General features: G+C 36.9%; 3 protein-coding genes across 5 annotated transcripts; 2 read left to right on the forward strand and 1 right to left on the reverse strand.

Moving 5' to 3' along the window:
• Window positions 1–802: 802 nt before the first annotated feature.
• Window positions 803–8,443, forward strand: LOC104603690 (F-box protein SKIP23-like). Of its 3 annotated transcripts, none has more exons than XM_088888508.1 (2): window positions 803–2,250; window positions 8,151–8,443. In XM_088888508.1, exon 1 carries the CDS (start codon window positions 1,006–1,008, stop codon window positions 2,200–2,202), a length of 1,197 nt encoding a protein of 398 aa, XP_088744634.1. In that variant the 5' UTR covers window positions 803–1,005; the 3' UTR covers window positions 2,203–2,250; window positions 8,151–8,443. The 3 variants fall into 3 exon arrangements, with proteins under 3 accessions (XP_088744634.1, XP_010266075.1, XP_088744635.1); XM_010267773.2 differs by lacking the exon at window positions 8,151–8,443 and adding an exon at window positions 6,157–7,859; XM_088888509.1 differs by lacking the exon at window positions 8,151–8,443 and adding an exon at window positions 3,229–3,250.
• On the forward strand, window positions 6,377–7,100 carry LOC148791183 (F-box protein SKIP23-like). Its single transcript, XM_088887511.1, has 2 exons — window positions 6,377–6,452; window positions 6,799–7,100. Exons 1-2 carry the CDS (start codon window positions 6,377–6,379, stop codon window positions 7,098–7,100), a joined length of 378 nt encoding a protein of 125 aa, XP_088743637.1.
• A 441-nt stretch (window positions 8,444–8,884) lies between the features above and the next one.
• Window positions 8,885–10,525, reverse strand: LOC104603691 (F-box protein SKIP23-like). The gene has a single exon (XM_088888510.1). It carries the CDS (start codon window positions 10,435–10,437, stop codon window positions 9,490–9,492), a length of 948 nt encoding a protein of 315 aa, XP_088744636.1. The 5' UTR covers window positions 10,438–10,525; the 3' UTR covers window positions 8,885–9,489.
• Between the last annotated feature and the right edge of the window lie 7,295 nt (window positions 10,526–17,820).

A 17,820-nucleotide genomic window follows, 5' to 3' on the forward strand; every position in this document is an offset into this window, starting at 1 on the left:
GAGACCAAGTTAATTGAGAAATTGCCAATCTGCTGCATAATGGATCACCGGAATATTATTGCTAAGACTGAGAATTCTGTGCTGCGAGTTGCGACCCCATTCAAAGATTGTTGTTTTATTCACAAAAAGGTGAAATTCAGCACTAAGAAGAGTACACATGAAATGACAACTAACCTCCCGATTTAAATGAGGATTCCCTGGCGAAGTGAGAAGATATCATGAATTATTTTATCTATAAATTTTAGCGTTGATTTGAACTCGAAGCATTGATGCTTCCATGTTTTTAAGAAAGCAGCACACCAACATCAGTTCTCACGCATGTAAATCTGCGCCAAGTAGTTTTTTCTCAGACTGTGACTCAATGGTCCCTAGATTTCGTGTGTATGATTTGTATATAGGATAAACAGGTATCGTCAGCCTATGGAAGTAAGAAGATATCATGAATTTATTGATAGGCAATTGAATTTGTATAAAAAAAATTGTGGAACTTTTTATATTAATGACCGCAAATAAATTCATATTTGAACGTATAACGTATACTACCAAATTGTTCCTTGCTATCGTAGTAGACCTGGCAAAAAAGTGATTCAACCTGCGCTCGAAAAAACAGGGTTAGGGTCCGACCTGAAAAAACTGGGTTGGATTGGATCGGGTCATGGGTCAATCCGTTAACCCTATGTGGCGCTGATTCGACGTTTTTTCAATAAACGCAACGGAACCAAACATCCCTGAATGTCTCGTCTCACTCACGTGAATTGAATGAGATAAAAAGCGATAAACATCAGGGTCAAGTGTGTACTGTCGATGCTGGGTTGGTTGTTTGTGCCGACTGGATTCCAATCCAATGGCCGGTTAATGTCTTGACTCGCTCAAAAGAGACCGAGCACTCAAACAGTTTTTCAAAAAGTCAAAAACCCCTCTCTATACTCTCTCATCTCTGTAGACTGTGGTGTAGAGACTAGAGAGAGACATGATAATGAATGAATTGGGAATTGGAGGAAGAGTATGGATAGAGTCCAGTGGTCGGAGCTCCCTACCGAATTATTAGCTGCCACCGCTAAACGTCTAAGCACCCGCATCGACATCCTCCGGTTTCGTTCCGTCTGCAGGTCATGGCGATACTCTGTTTCCCCCAATTTCTTACCCCTCCAGCTACCTTTTCCGGCTATCCCCAGGGATTCCATCAGAGAAACCATTGGCGGTGTCTTCTCCCTTTACGAGACCACGGTTTATCTTCTCCAACCAGCAGACTCTCCACATGGACATGGAGCTTCTTCCAAAGGTGGTTGGCTGATCAAGGTTGAAGAACAGAGCCCTGATCATAAAGTTCTTCTCTTGAATCCACTCTCAAGAACCCGAATCAAGTCTTCGCCGCTCGCCACGTTTCCCGCTGTGTTGAACTTATCGGACTTCCGATTCTCCGAATTGGGTAAAGACTATATTCTTCGCTATTCCGGTTACCGCCCATTGACCGTTTCTGTGCATGAATTTGAGGAGTTGTTTATTAGGAAAGCGATTTTAGCCCCCTCGGACTCGAATCCTGTTTCGATTGCCACCTCCCATGATTATGCAGTTGCAGCTATCTACCGTTCTGGAAAATTGGGCTTCTTTAAACCAGGAGATGAGGGGTGGATTGTGCTGGATGATGAACCGCACCGCTACGAGGATGTTGTGCACCACCATGGGCAGTTCATCGCAGTGGATAGGTCGGGAAGAGCTGTAGTTGCTGACCAGTCTTCTTTCAAGGCAAGTTTAGTGGCACATCCAATAGTTGATAGTGGCGTGAGAAAACAATTGGTAAACTCGCTTGGAGAGCTGTTTTTAGTTGATAGGTACCTCGACCGAGGCCCTGTCGTCTTTACCAAGGAAGAAGAGATTGAATGGTGTAATACTGATCAAGGTGGTTCCGACATAGCAGCTCGATTTAAAGTTTATAAGCTGGACTTTAGTGAGCAGAAGTGGGTTGAAGTGAAAAGCTTGGGAGATAGGGTTTTCATGGTGGGTGACAGCCATTCTTTTTCTTTCTCATCTTGTGATTTTTCAGGTTATAAAAGGAACTCTATCTATTTTACACATGAATATCTGTGTTTGTATGAGGAAGAAAATGGTGGCCTCAGCAGTTATGATGTTGGCGTATTCAACTTGGAGGATGGTAGTGTTAGAGTGTTAGCATCTTTCCCAGACTACTCTCAATTATTTTAGCTGCTTTGGGTTTGGAGGTGTTGGAAGTAACTGCAGCATTTTACAACAGTAAGTGCAATCGAAATATGTTCTGTACTGCAAGATAATCTCAGCCTAGGGCCTATACTAAACTTGCTGTGAAAGAAAATCAATACTGTGGAAACTTGTATGTGAAAGGATGTTCATGCAGCTTTATAATAATAGCATATTTTGTGTTTCTTAGCTCCTTTCACCAATGTGTCAAGGCACCCCTATTGGTTGTTGTTACTTGTGCTTCTATTAGATCTGTAGTGAATATTTGACTGCATATATGTTCCCCCCCCCCCTCCTCTCTCTTTCTCTCTCTCTCTCTCTGTTTCTTTTTGAAATTAGTTTCTGATTGGGTAACCTGTTAATTTTTTTTTCCTTTTAGGGTATTCTTTCTAATTGGTCTTTTCCTTCCTTGTCGTTAAGTATTTTGGTTTACACATCCATATCAGTCTAAGAGTTACAAAACAAGAGAACCAGCCCAACCAATGGATAGGTAGAAGAAAAATGTCAAACTTGATAACTCAGGGCGGCATAATGCAGCACCACCAGAATGAGACATGGCTATTTCTCATTCACTATATATGGGAATATCTTTGTAATTGTTATGGTATGGTCGTCAACACTACTATGGTTGTAAATTGTGAAAATGGAAACTTGAAGGTCTTTTGGAGTTAATAGGATGCCAATTTCTATGCAAGAGTTCAAGTTTTATATGCAGTATAGTAAATTAAACATTAGAAATGCATTATTAGTAAATTCAAAAGAGAAGCTTATGAAATCCTGCTTGAATTAAATGTTGATATTAGATTTTAATTTTGTTCTTCATACTGTGACCTTTGTCAATGGAATTAGTGTGATGTCCAATGTTAATTAATTAATTTGCAGATTTGGTCATTTAATGTGCAAGGCACAAAACCTTCAGAAATACTGTTGTTAGGAATTCCAAATTATATGTAAGAGCTTCACTTTCTGCTCAACTTGGATAAACAAAATGTCATGATATTACTTCTTTGACAGGTACAGGTTATTGGTGCTGAAGACAATGTTAAGTTGATTTAACATACTAATTTTTATAAGCAAATTTCTCCTCTGATTGGTGTTATTCTAATACAACATTTATTGGGATTAGCATATGCTCATTTGTAGAAGATGTTTAAACTTTGGAGTTTGGACTTTTCATCTGGTTATGGTAATCATATTTTCAAGACAATTAATAATTAATGCACCTGCATTGCATCCAATCTCAATCAAATGTTTTGCTATAACAACAAACTATTGGTTGTACTCTTGCCTTGTTTTATTTCTATCATTTGATGCTAGGAAGAAAATCTTTTCTGATGAAAGGTACCACTAGGGGCGTTCACGGTCCGGTTTGATGCGGTTTGGAGAAGATCTCAGACCAATCCAGTAAATTACGGTTTAAGAAGTTTCTAAATCAAACCAAACCGTTTTGATATGGAAACCAAACCAACCCAAACCGTTTTATTACGGTTTGGTGCAGTTTCTAATATGGTTTGGGGACTTTATATACCATTCTATGATTCTTTTGGGCTTAACCCAATTAGAAAGCCTAAATAGCTCTCCTAAAAATTAAAACTTAAAACTTTTATTTATTATTTTATTATAAAATAAAGAGTTCATTAATTATATATTTATAATTTTACGCATTCCATTTAGATGTTATATATAATATTTATACATATCATACATTCATATTATATATATATATATATATGTATGTATGTATTTAAAATTTCAGTTTACGGTTTACGGTTTGGTTCGGTTTATAAAATTCAATAAACTAAACCAAAACCACAAACCGCAATTTAGAAAATTCTCAAACTGAACTAAACCATTTATAAGTATAAACTGAACCAAACCATAAATTTGGTTTGGTTCGATTAGGTTTTGTGGTTTGAACCGTATAATGAACACCCCTAGGTACCACTAAGGGGAAATTAAATTAGTCAATCTGGTATGGGTTTCAAGTGAGGTTGAACCGTATTAATGAAACAAGTTTCTTTCAGTTGTACCTAGTAGGTTGAGCATCCCTTTTGGCCGTGACTGATCTTAGATGTTGGCCAAGTTCAAAATAAGCTTATTTTATTGTACTTTTTGCAGTATTTGTACTACCATGGTTAATTACTTCTTTGCTAGTACCTCACCCATGTACATATTATGCAGTTTGATCATTATATTAGATATTCTACTACTTTAATTGGATCCCCACCTCAGTTGTACTTGTTTTCTTAGAACTTAGGGCCTTAGGTTAATTAGGGGGTGTTCGATAACATGGTTGGTTTTGTTTTTGAAAACAACCAACCATATTGTCGAACACCCCCTTAGTTGCAGTAATGATATTTATTATTAGGGCCCTGTTTGCTTTTCGGTAAGTTATTTAACTGGATAAATGCAGTTACTTGGGTAAGTTTTTCCTAGGAAACACTTACCCGGATAAGTGCATTTACCCATGTTCTTTTATTTCTCATGTAAATAAGGAAATAATCATATTAGCCATAAAAATCCATTATCAAAAGGGGCATTTTGTCCCATTCAAGTGTTAGCAATTTTTCCCCTGGGTTGAAAAGTTATTTACCCACCTAGGAGATGGGTAGTGATATCCAGGAAAATAAACTTTTCCTGGTCTTTACATAAATCTGAAAAAAGAACATGGGGTTCTTGGTCAATGGGAACCAAAACCCCATTGACCATCTTTCCCCTCTCAAAATCTGAAAAAAGAACGCCCCCAAGGTTTTTTGTGGGATTTTTCTTTTTCTTTTCTTTTTCGTTTTTGTTTGTTTGTTTTCTGTGGGGAAGGGGTCAATTCTATGAAGAGGTAGAGACTGTCAACACCAATTGACAAGAATTCTGACACTTTCTTCATGCTTTCTGATCATGTGGTGTTTGTTTAACTTGCACGATTACAAATTTCACCATTTCATTCTAAAAGGCAGGTCATATAGCTGGCTGTGGCAATTTGGTTCTTTCTGAACATAAACTTTAACATCTAAATGAATGATGAGGTATTTAAAATCATTGTCAACAAAAAAGCCAAGCTTCACATTTTTTAAAACTCCAAGTTTGAATTGTTGGAATGGAAAGAACAGCAATCATACTCTTGTGTGAAAACTGAAAAGGAGCTAATTAAAAAAATGGAAACTATGAAATTGATGTCCTGTAGCTTAGCGGCGATACTTGTTATTAGCAATTAACTGTAAATATGCATACCAAAGTTTAAATTTGCATGGTATTGAACTGAAGAAAGATAAATAGCAGTATCTGTACACTACTACATTTTGGGCCCATGTGGCAATTTGGTTCTTTGGCTGTTTTCTATGGTTGCATTGGGGCGAGCACTAGTACAGCAGATATATCCTGGGCAGACAGGATACATCATGTCAAGACTATGAACATACTACACTTTTTGTGTCTCACTCTTTTAGATTATGCAAAAATCAAAATAGCGCAAGCAAAACAGGAATATGGAATATCAGATTTCTAAGCCCCTGTTATGGATATACAGCCCTTTACTAATATATTACAGCAATGAAGATTATGGTTTTGATTAAAAAGAAAAAAAAAAGTGGGCGCTAGCAGGGTGAGACAGAGCCTATTAGAGTAGTTGAAATATGTTGCTCTTGGTAACAGAATTTTCACTACCATGAAATGAAATGAAACTCCAAAGTGGAAACATTGGATGAGGGAATGTAATTATTATTATTTTTATTTAGAATGCATTTTTCATTTTTCATACATCCCAGTATTCATAGTGCTGATCTGATTAGTAAATTTACTTTATTTGGTTGTTCCTGGATTAACATACTTCCAGATAGTACATAGATGATACAACATTACATATTTACATATGTTTGTGTTTTTAGCCAAACAAACATAATTGGCATATGTTTTAACTCGGTTGACATATGTCATACAATTGAATTTCAGGTCCAACCGCCCGACACCTGTGCTGTGACTTGTGACTTGAAAGCCAGGTGTAATGCTAATGCTCTATGCACATCTCGTATGTGGCACATATTCAACCAGCCTACATCCTTGACATAAGTCGTACTTTCCCAGAGTCTGTTTACCCTCTCTCTCTCGTCTCTCGTCTCTCGTCTAACACACTTACAATTGTGGAAGAAGAAGAAGAAGGTAAAGAAGACGGATGCGTAGCCGTCAAGTCCAGTGGTCTGAGCTCCCAAGGGAGCTGTTGACAGAGATTGCAAAGCGCCTCACCACCTGTATTGAGGACTTAACACGAGAGCATCATTTATCGTCTTGCTCCACCGGAGGAGCCTCGCCAGCTACATGCAGGAGGAGCTTGGCTTATTAAGCTGAAACGAGAGACTCCACAGAAAACTGTTCTCTTAAACCCACTCTCCAGAATCAAAATAAACCCTATACCGAAAACATTTCCGCCGGTATTGAACTCATCGGACTTCCGTATCTTCGAATTGGGTAAAGAATATGCTGTTCACTACCCCGACCAGCGCCTGCCCACTGTGTTAATTTGTGAGCTTGAGGACTTATTTATCAACAAAGCGGTTCTCTTATCCTCCTCAAACCTTGATTTGATCCATTACGCAGTTGCTGTGAGATACGGCTTCGGAAAATTGGGTTTCTTTAGAGCAGACGATGAATCGTGGACCGTGTTAGGACATGAGCCATCTCCTTTCGACGATGTAGTGTGCTACGATGGCAAATTCTACGCAGTTGATAACACTGGAAAAGCTCTAGCTGTAGAGATTCTTTCTTTGAATGTCACAAAGGTGACAGAGGTTGCATCTTCTATAGTTGATGGTGGAGATATGAAACACTTGGTGGCCTCATCTGGGGAGTTGTTCTTAGTTGATAGATACGGGTTTCAACACTGGAAACAGCATTTATGAGAATCAGGAGCAAAATTATGACCATGTTACCATAGAAGAAACAAAACAACTCAAGGTCTTCAAGCTAGATCATAGTGGGCGGAAGTGGGTTGAGGTAAAAACTCTTGGTGATCGTATATTGTTTATAGGTGCCAATTGCTCATTCTCCGCCTCGGCCAGTGACTTCTCTGGGTGTAAAGGGAATTGCATCTTTTTCACTGACAGAGAGCAGGGAGACGGCAGGTTCAGTGCTAATGACATTGGCGTCTTTGATTTAGAGAATGGTAGCATTGGACCATTAGCATCTTATCCAGGCTATTCTCAGTTATTTTGGCCGCTCCCAACTTTGATCAAACCCAGTTGAGGTTAGCACTAGTGTTACATGTAATTTCAACAGATGTTTGGAGTAACTTTATCGGTCGAATATGATTTTATGTTAAAACTAGAACGCTTATGACTTTGTTAGGATGTTTGTCTTTGTTCCTCTCTTTTCTGTAGTTTGGCTAATCTATTTTCACATCCTTCGTGCAATTTTGTTTAAAGTTAGCAAAAATGTAACTTGGCCCTTTGACGCCATAAGATCTCTGAGAGTGTCTGCCGTTTTCTTCTTTGTTCTCTTATATTGATGATGATGGTGCAGAATATTATGCATTCTGTCTCGCTGCAGTGCTAATTGGATGCACTGCAATTAGTTTTAAAACCATACTACATGGAATAAAGATAGAGAATATGGAAGCGGTGACAGAGAGATTAATTAAAGTTGAATTAATGTTATTTCTCTATTGATTGATGTCTGAGTACTTGAGAAGGCAAAGGAATGGTTAGAAGGCAAATAGATCCGTGGACCATTTACTATTTCAAGAATTTTTAATTATCAAAAAATAAAAAAGAAATATATAATGTTATTGTTTTCTTTCTTTTGATGGTATCTAATGCATTTGGAAATTTCTACTATATGAGATTAACCGTAAATCCATTGATTTCTTTTGCCTTGACTTGCCTAATTTGACAGAAGTGGTTTCTTTATTATTTATTATTTTAATTTATTTGAATATTTTTGCTACTCTCCAGGGATGGAGAATTCCCATTCAGTAGCATTCCTGCTGTAAAGGGCCAAATAGTTTGTTACCCTGTTGTGCCTCTCCGGTATGATACTTCAGCCAGGTACAGAGAGGAGATATTTTGTTGCAATTTTGACCCGTCTCTAATATGATACATCCGCCAGCAGAGCAAATGTATACAATAGAAAATCAAGTAGAGTTTTTTTTTTCTCTTTTTGGTTTGTTGGAGGTGTATGTGTTTAGATAGACATCATACAATTGGTCTTTGAGGTTATAGACTTATATCTACCTGCTTTATTTGAAGAGTACTGTTGAGCTATTGTAGTCAACTTTAGAAATAGAACGAGAATGGAACCAAGGTTTACAGTTTTAAGTCCTTTAACCAAGGACTTTGTGCAGTTTTACCAAATTCAAAAAGCAACGGGTTAGAAAGAATACAAGGGAGGGAAACAACATCCTAGGTAACTGGATTGAAAGAATGGGTACCCCCCCAATGATGCTGTTACACCATGTAAGCTATCACTAGTAAGAGATTTCAATTTCAACAATTGCAAACTCAGAACAACTCGAGTATGTATATGGTCATGGTCCTACAAAGTCATTTGCTAGCATTGTTATCTATAAATTGATTCCTAATTTCCTATTGCATAGTGGAGAGCAATAAAATTCTTGCGAGAAACAATAGTTGCCCACGAAACCATGTTCATATTCTTACAACTTACAAGAGAGAAATAATCAGTAATGTTGAATGATAAATCATTTGTGTTCACTTCGACTACCATATTTACTAAATAAGACGAACCAACAATTGCATTGTGAGAAAATCTTGGATTAAGATGCACCAATTTCCTATTGGCATCGTTGAAGTTGGAAAGAACACAAGCTCTCTAAGAAAATCCACCAGAATGAACACAAGTTCTAAAGAGAAAAGACGTGAATTCACCAGAACCCATATTCAAACAAGTTCAAGGCTGTATGTAACTCTAAGCAATACATGATCAACCAAAAAACTATTAAAAAGTAATTAGAGAGACTACAAAATAAACTTACTTGCAGAACCCAGCCTTGGATGGACTCAATGTGATCCAAGAGGGAGGTGCCCCAAATAGATGTGAATATCCCGGAGGATAAGACGCTAATGCTTGAATGCTCCCATCCTCGAGGTTGAAGACACCGACATCATGACACGGTGTTTTCAATCTAGCACTACCTTGTCTAGATGAAGCAAATAAATTGATGGTAAAGTAGACCGAGTTTCTTATAAATCCTCAAAAATCAGAAGCTGAGACAGAAAAGGAGCAATTATCACCCAGCAGCACACGATCACCCAGGCTTTCCACCTTAACCCACTAACGCTCACTCCCATCGAGTTTATAAACCATAAATCGGTCTTTTATGTTAGCACGAGCGTGCTCCATAGCAACAGGGTGGTGTTCATAATAACTGATCACTTCACGATGATGGCTTCTGCCCTCGATGTACCTATCAACCAAAAAAAGCTCCCCAAACGATTCGACCAACTGTTTTTTGTTGCCGCTATCAGCTAAACGAGATGCAATCACTGTCACCTTCAAAGAATGGTGATCAATGACTATAAGTCTACCCCTTCGATCCACGGCACATAGCTGACGATTATAATTCATAACATCCTCATATTGATGTCTTTGATCCTCCAACACAGTCCAACCCTCATCCCCTGATTTGAAGAAACCCAATTTCCCTGATACAAGGATCACAGTTGCAACAACGGAATCACCATATTCATCATCATTTTTGGCCTCGATGGAAGAGGGATTTGAAAAAGAGGAGGATAAAATCGCCTTCTTAATAAACAAATTCCAAAATTCAGCCGTGCAAGTGCTAAATGGCCACGGGTAACGAATCACGTACTCTTTACCCAATTCAGTGATTCGAAAGGCTGATGAATCTAACAGCGGCGGAAATGTTGGCTGTGGAGACACAATTTGGATTCTAGAGAGCGGATACAACAGACGAAATTCTTTTGGCCTTCCTTCTTCCACTTTAACTAGCCAACCCTTAGAAACCCCGCCACCAGAACAACACGTCAGACGAGGCTCCACTGGTTCGAGAAGGTAAATATTGCTCTCCGTGAGAGGAAATAAACGGCGATCATGGTCGGGGATAATTGGAAAGAGAACTTTGAGAGGTGAGGGAGGAGTAACGGCGGATCGCCATGACCTACAGACCGAGCGAAACCGGAGAATATTAATTCGTGTCGTCAGGAGATTAGCGATTAACACCAGTAACTCCTGTGGGAGTTCGGACCACTGACTCATCAATTTCTTCTTCAGTCTCAGGGAAGAAAAAATTAAAATAGATTTAAGTGGACTGGACTGTGAATAAAATTAAGGAAAGGCGAACGAGAGAGAGAGAGAGAGAGCGTGCGACCTTTCTTTTTGATAAGAGAGCGTGCGAGTTACGCTCTGAGCTGTAAAACGAGCCGTAGACCAAACCTTGGGGTAGATTGGGTCAAAACTATTTATTTAAAAATTTTGAAAAATTTTAAAATTTTAATTTTATATAACTTTTGATGTATATAATTGTTTATATATATATATATAATAATTAAATAAATTAATATAATAAAATTGAAAATAATTATTTATTTTATTAATATATTATATATTATTATATAATTATAATTTATATAAATATATTATATAATATATATGGGTCGTGTTGGGCCAGGCTGTGGGTGATACAGCTCGCTCGGTCTAGCCGTGCTGGCCGTAGACGGTACAGCTTGATTTACACCTTTACTCAAGCTCAGTAACGTTCAGAAAACGAAATGAATGATAGTAGTTGCAAAAATTTATGAATATAGATGAAATATATGAAATACTTGGATGGATGTTTTTAGACAAAGGAGATTCATCTATAGATTCAAGCCTAAGGTGTTTACCGTATATTTCCTAAATGCTTTAAGTGTATAGATAGATAAGTTCAATATATACATAGCTGTGATGATCATGTCTTTCTAATTTTAACAAGCAAAGTAAGTTAAATTATGAACTAGAATATTTAGGTCCCTTTTTATATGCTAAATATTTACAGCTGAAAAAGAGTCTCATGGCTCCCATAGTAGATTCATCCGTATTTGGAAATGCCAAGGATTATCCATGTACGACCTTGATTCTTTTGATTAGGGCTTCTGCATCTGAGAATACAAACACCTTTGCAACACAGAACCTTACGTAGAGCTTGTACGAGTCCCCATAGCTCTGCATCTTCAGCTCCAACTGCATAACATTTCCTGCCTTCTGCTGCAATTGTTTGAAAGTCGTGAGTTAAGATTATGAATCTGACACCTGCTTCGCGACTAAGTGGCATAAATAACCCATCGACAAAGATCAAGAATTGAACAGTTGATGATGCCCCATCTGTGCACGGAATTTGTGCCACATGTAAGGATTGCAACTTGAGTTGTTTATATAAAATTCAGAAATTTGAGATAGAATCTTCTGAAGATTAGGCTTAGCACACGATTTACTAGCTACCCAAATTAATCTCAATATTAGGTAAAGATATTCAAATCATATAAATGCATTAATAAAATGGACTAAATACCAAAAACCTCCCCTGTCACGTAATGTTATTAGACAAAAGCCTCCCCTCGGTTACTTAGCAACGAGTGAAGATGGGTTTGCTTGGGGACTTTGCCCACAGAATGCAACAAAGCTGCACACATTTTTGCCAATGAAAAAAAAAAAAAAGCTCTCCATATTTATAGAATTAACACTTTGGGACTTGCCCCACATTTCTTGTAAAGCACTTTAACTGAGCAATTTTAATCAGATTTGTGGCTAATGCACACTGCATAGAAGAAAGAAAATTGTGGATGAAACTTAGTTAAAAATCCAATTTTACCCTTTTTAAGGTTTGGGTACTTGGGAAAAATTCGACTTATTTATGAGGTATTGAACCATTTCATCAACCATGCCCAAAAACTTCCTAGCAGCTGAAAGTGACTGAACAGAAAACTGGCCTTAGTCAGTTTGAGCAAATAATAAACCACTTGGTGTAATAATTGCGATATGGTGACCAATCATAACCGTTCTGCTAGTTAAGCCCAAGTAATCCTAATTTAGATTCTTGTAAATATTTCACATCCTTTTGAAGAGAATTTATTCTCTGTCTGTAGTGAAATACATTTAATTTTTCTTTAGAGGTGCAAGTCTATCATCTACTGAATTCAATTTAATTTGTTAGTTTGAAACTCCTCTCCACCTTTTTTTATAACGTTTGGTGCTACGAAAAATCGGAAAAAAAAATTCGATGCAGCAAAATCCTTTTCCTTGCTAGCATTACATATACATTACAGAGCGGTTAATGGGTGGGGGGGCAGAGAAGGAAACATGTAAGGCCCATTAATTTTTGAGATATTGATCAACCAGGGCCAAGACTTCCTAGCAGTTGAAAGAAACTGGTAAACAGAAAACCAGTCATGGTCATAAATACTGCTGCTCTCATTTTGCTTAAGAACAGATTTGCAGAAATAAGGGTAAGAGGTTGATCTGCAAGCTGCATCCTTCAATACATTAGCAAGTAGAGATAAGCCTACGAGAGACAAATAAAGAGACAGAACCAACAATACGGAGTCAGGGAGATTAATGCACATTAGGGAGTGGGGACTAGAGAGACCGATCAGTGGAAGAAACCAGTAAATCAACATGAAAACTTGACGAAGCATAGGCCAACCACCGAAGATAACGGAATGGACAAAGAAACTATTCCACTATTTTGAAAATTTGAAAAATTAGCAAGGGTATAGGAGTCCTTTTGATGACTCCGTTAGAAGCTAGAACTAACTTTAATAAGGGAGGTCTTAGGCCCTGTTTGATGATTAAGTACTTGTTAAAACAAGTACTTATTTTAACAACCACTTAAGGTTGTTTGGTAACTCATTTTTCAAATAACTTATGTTTTTAAGCACTTACTGTGGTGGGAATGTTTGGTAAGCTACTTTTTCCATAAGTGTTTATATTGATACAAATTTCACTTATACATATATACAATGCTTTTTCACATGTTATACTATACATTTCAACTGAGAACCCACATGGACTGCCATGTGGATTCAATTAATAATAATAATAATAGATCAAAGGGGGAAAGGGCGAACTCCCCTATTCCTTCTCCATCCAACTCCATTTATCTATGTATCCCTAGTCTCTATCGGTTTGAGAATCCAAGACCAAGCTTCAGATTTGTCGCTGCCACTAAGTCTTTTTGGAAGTCAGAAATGGTGTTAGAGTGGGCCGTGCTTGGTTACGTTGCAGCCGCGGAAGCCATCATGCTGCTTCTGTTGACCCTACTGGGTATCGACCGACTCCAGAAGGGCCTAATCCTGGTGACTCAGAACCTCCTCAAGCCTTTCTTCGTTGTGATTCCCTTCTGCTTGTTTTTGTTAATGGACATTTACTAGAACTATGAGACAAGCTAGAATTCTTTTTCAGCTTACGTTCTCATCTATAAAACACAACCTTAAATCCATAGCGTTGATAGATTAGATCTTATAAGAACAGTGCAAAAAACCTGAAGAATTTTATTGTTTCTGGACATCAAAGTAAAATCTGGAAAGTACAAATATTTAAGAGAACTAGCAAAGGAGTTCACCTTCTCGAAGACTTTGTTTTACTCGGTAAAGTTTCACATTTCTCAGGAGGCAAAACTTTTTTTCTCTCCTTTTTGACAGCTTTTTAGGCTTTCAACGGTTCTTCCTCTGAAGCGTTTTCAGAACTCGGAAGTAGGAGAGAGAGAGAGAGAGAGAGTTACAGAAGAGCAGAGCAACGTAAGTGTGTAAGGGCATGAAGTGGATTCTGGGAGGGAAGCAAGAAAGGGACCGAGTGTGAAGTGGATTCGAGGGGAAGAAGATGGTGAACAATGCTTTTTGGACGCAGGGGTATTTTAGGCATTATAAAAATTTACCAGGGACTAATTTGTCCTATTTTTTTGGATAATTACTTAAAGAAAGCCAATTTGAAGTTACTTTTTCAAAGTACTTCTTCCCCACTTTTTTACCAAACACCCATAAGTACTTAAAAACCACTTAATGTGTGATCCCATGTCTTAAAAGAAGTACTTCTTTTAAGTGTTCTCAAACAGGGCCTTAGTCTTTTTTTAAAAGGAAATGGGAGGTTTAGTATTTAGTAGAAATTTGAAGGAAGGTTTAAGTCTTTCACCCTTTAAAATAAAACATGTTAAGGTAGACAAAATAAATTATTTTTATAACTTTCAGTTTTTTAAATTTTTGGAAAATTTTAAATCTAAATTATTTATTTTAGTTTTTATAATTATAATTTTTAATTTTTATTAATTTAGTTGAAAATATTTATTTATTATTTTTATATAAATAATAAATATGTTTTCATTTATAATATAAAATTTATATGTAAATTAAAGAAAAATTCCACTCTAGTACACTGAACTTTGGGGGTAGTGTCAAGTTAGTACCCAAACTTTCAAACGTGTCACTGTAGTACTCAAACTTTCAAAAAGTGTCAAGTTGGTCCTTGTCGTTAACCGACCATCAATTATTTGGTCACGTGATGATATGTACAACTTAAATTTTTTGAAAATGTCAAAATTACCCTTCAAAAGAAGACACTGTTCATTGTCTTCTACCTTGAGACCAACTGTTGAGGTATTTGAGATTCTGGACTAATGAAGACACCGTTCATTGTCTTCTACCTTTAAATGGTAGACTCACCTCTAACCAGAACAGGAAGGAAGAACCAGGCCAGCCAAACTACACTGTCCTCTTTCCCTACCTCCAACTCAGAAGATCCACTGCAGGCCCACAAAACATTTAAAAAAAAAAAAAAGACACCAGGTTACATTACCCCGTCAGAAACATCTAAGTGGCATTCACATATTTTTTAGTTCATCCATCATCATCGGTTTGCTAGTTTTGCAGTTTTAGTTTGTATAGTGATGGCTACCATCGGGCGTTAGCTAAAATAGCAGTAACCACTTTTTCGAATTAAAAATGACTGACGCAACACACACTGAAAATAGTAAAAACTAAATTGAGTTGTACTTTGTTTTATTCACTCACATTTGTCTGCAGCAGAGGATGGCCAGAGGATGGAGACTTATGCCAAGGCCACAGATGATGATGCAGAGGTAGGTTGCACTCCTGCTCAACCATAATGGTATTATTAAAATGTTCATTGACTGCCAAGTGTGATTTTTTTTTCTTTTATTGCAGTGAAGGGGAAGAAGACAGCCATAAAGTCAAGAACCAAGCAGTCACTTGTAAAATGGGGAAGAGGAAAAGGGTTGTTTTCGTAATTAAAAGGAGAATTTCAAATATCTATGATATCTCTTTTGTTGACACAGCCACCGGGTGACCGGGGGATCTTTGTATGCCAGGGAGGAGGAATCCAATGCAAGAAAATGTACACCAAAGTAACGACAGTACAATTAGAACTAGATAGGCCACTGACGGAGAAGGGGAAGCTTTTACAGGTGGTGATGAAAGCTGGGCCTCTACTTCAAACACTTCTCCTGGCAAGACCTCTGCCTCAGTGGCGAGATCCCCCTCCTTTGCCTGATGCCCTCAAGATCCCACCAATGACCATTCCTTCACCACCTCCACTACCGCCACCTGTTCTCCTACACCAGGATTCTTTTATCAACACCATCGATGATTTCTATCTTCAGTGAATGAGATTCTCTTCATCGTTGACGTTAATACCTGAATCTATAACCAGTTTGATATCGGAGGTGGTTAATGGTTAAAGATTAGATATCAATCATAAGAAAATTAGATGATAGATGATGGGTATTTTTATCCTTTTATATGGTACTTAACATCCGTTAATGGTTTTGGACCAACTTGACACTTTCGAAAGTTTAGGTACTGTAGTGACACATTTGAAAGTTCAGGTACTAACTTGACACTACCCCCAAAATTCAGGATATGAAAGTAGAATTTTCCCTAAATAAATTATTTTTATAATTTTTAAATTTTATTAAATTAAAAAAATAAATCTTAAATTATTTATTTCAGCTTTTATAATTATACTTTTCAATTTTTATTAAAGTTCAAAAAAAATCCAAAAACAACCAACATATAGTTTTGTCAAACTAGGCACCAATACGATGGCAAATCATGCTGATACACAGGACTCATGGTATGTTGTATGCATACCATATTGATGCTTTAAACAGATCAAAATCAAACAATTCAATCAGAGAAATCAAAAATTAAATAATAAAATATAAAAATATATCAAAAAATTCATATTTGTAAATGAAAAAACAATAAATCCACATCTACACCAAGATTCAACTGGTTATCAAGTTTGGATAATGTTTATACATTTTCTTAGAACTTATTTAGATTTATATATTTATGAATATCAACAATAACTATATTAGTTTCCTAAGAAATAAGATATGGACATTCTTATTTTTTTATTAACATTTAACTAGTATGTTGCAAGTTCCAACAGGTTAATTCTTACATAAATCATCATGGTACATGATTCTTATATATATATAGTGTTATTACCATATTTTTTGAGATTTATTTAAAACTCTTTGGCATATCCATGTCTTATTTTTCTAACTGAAACATATTCCAATATCTCTTAAAATTGCTTCTCAACAATATTGGCTTTGTAGCTCTAAGGTAAACCATCTGTCCTTTAGGAAGCATGTAGGGTGGCACACCCAACCTAACTCTAAGATGGTAGATGTGGTCTGACCCGAGGGCTGGTTGAAGCATTGCCACATCACCTAACCTAGCTCTAAGATCGTAGATGTGGTAAGACCGGAGAGCTGGTTGAAGCATTGCCACATCACATTACATAGGTAGCCCATCTATCAAATAAGTCATTTGGGTTCAGAAAGCAAGTTTTCAAAGAAAGAAGAAACCTCAGTCTCTCACTTGATGAGAGTTGAGATCATGATGTGGGTCAAGTGGCTCGCAGTTATTCTTTACTTTTTATTGTTTACTCTTTAAATTGTTAAATGTTCAAGTTTTTTATTTTATATTTGAAATTTTAAAGTTAATTATTTTAATTGACATTTTTCATGTAATTTTTCTTTATTTTTTAAATTTCAATTATTTTTTGGGATGACCCGAATTGACCCATGTGTCAACCCTAATCCAAACATTTAGAGTTAGGGTCTAACATTTGACAACCCAACCCGAATCAACCTGAAATACCTTGACCCAACCCGAACCCGACCCACCCAGCCCAATTGCCAGGTCTACTAGTCACTGATGTTATGACCAAATCCTTTGTTAGAACCATTATCACTTCAAGCAATTCCATATGCAATTTCGCTACCATCCGCTTAATTTCACCAATCCTTTGCCAGTTTCTCTCTCCCTCTAGTTTTGACTGCGTTTGGGAATAGTGCAAATACCAAAATGCATTTGTGTATTGACAATGATAAAAAAATACAATTTCCAATACATATTTACACCCAAAATGAGAGGTAATTTTTAACATTGGAATTTATTTTTGCATCCATTACAACTAAAAAATAGTTTGGTAAGAAAGTTGATTTATCAATGCAAAACTAAACCAACTTACTTTCATTTATATGGACCAAAATGCACTCTGCATATTTACACTCTATTTGCACCCTTCCCAAACACAGTCTTTCTTTTTCTCTTTTTTTCTTTTTGGTAAACAAAAGAC

The sequence above is a fragment of the Nelumbo nucifera genome, chromosome 5 (assembly GCF_055504915.1).
Source record: "Nelumbo nucifera cultivar China Antique chromosome 5, China Antique-T2T, whole genome shotgun sequence".
NCBI classification, from domain to species: Eukaryota; Viridiplantae; Streptophyta; class Magnoliopsida; order Proteales; family Nelumbonaceae; genus Nelumbo; species Nelumbo nucifera.

What these genes read in the sequence shown, in the direction of transcription:
- LOC104603690 (XM_088888508.1), top strand. Translation starts at nt 1,006, where the DNA reads ATGGATAGAGTCCAGTGGTCGGAGCTCCCTACCGAATTATTAGCTGCC.
- LOC148791183 (XM_088887511.1), top strand. Translation starts at nt 6,377, where the DNA reads ATGCGTAGCCGTCAAGTCCAGTGGTCTGAGCTCCCAAGGGAGCTGTTG. An exon ending in TGCAAAGCGCCTCACCACCT is followed by an intron (nt 6,453 to 6,798) that starts GTATTGAGGACT and finishes TCCATTACGCAG; the next exon opens with TTGCTGTGAGATACGGCTTC.
- LOC104603691 (XM_088888510.1), bottom strand. Translation starts at nt 10,437, where the DNA reads ATGAGTCAGTGGTCCGAACTCCCACAGGAGTTACTGGTGTTAATCGCT.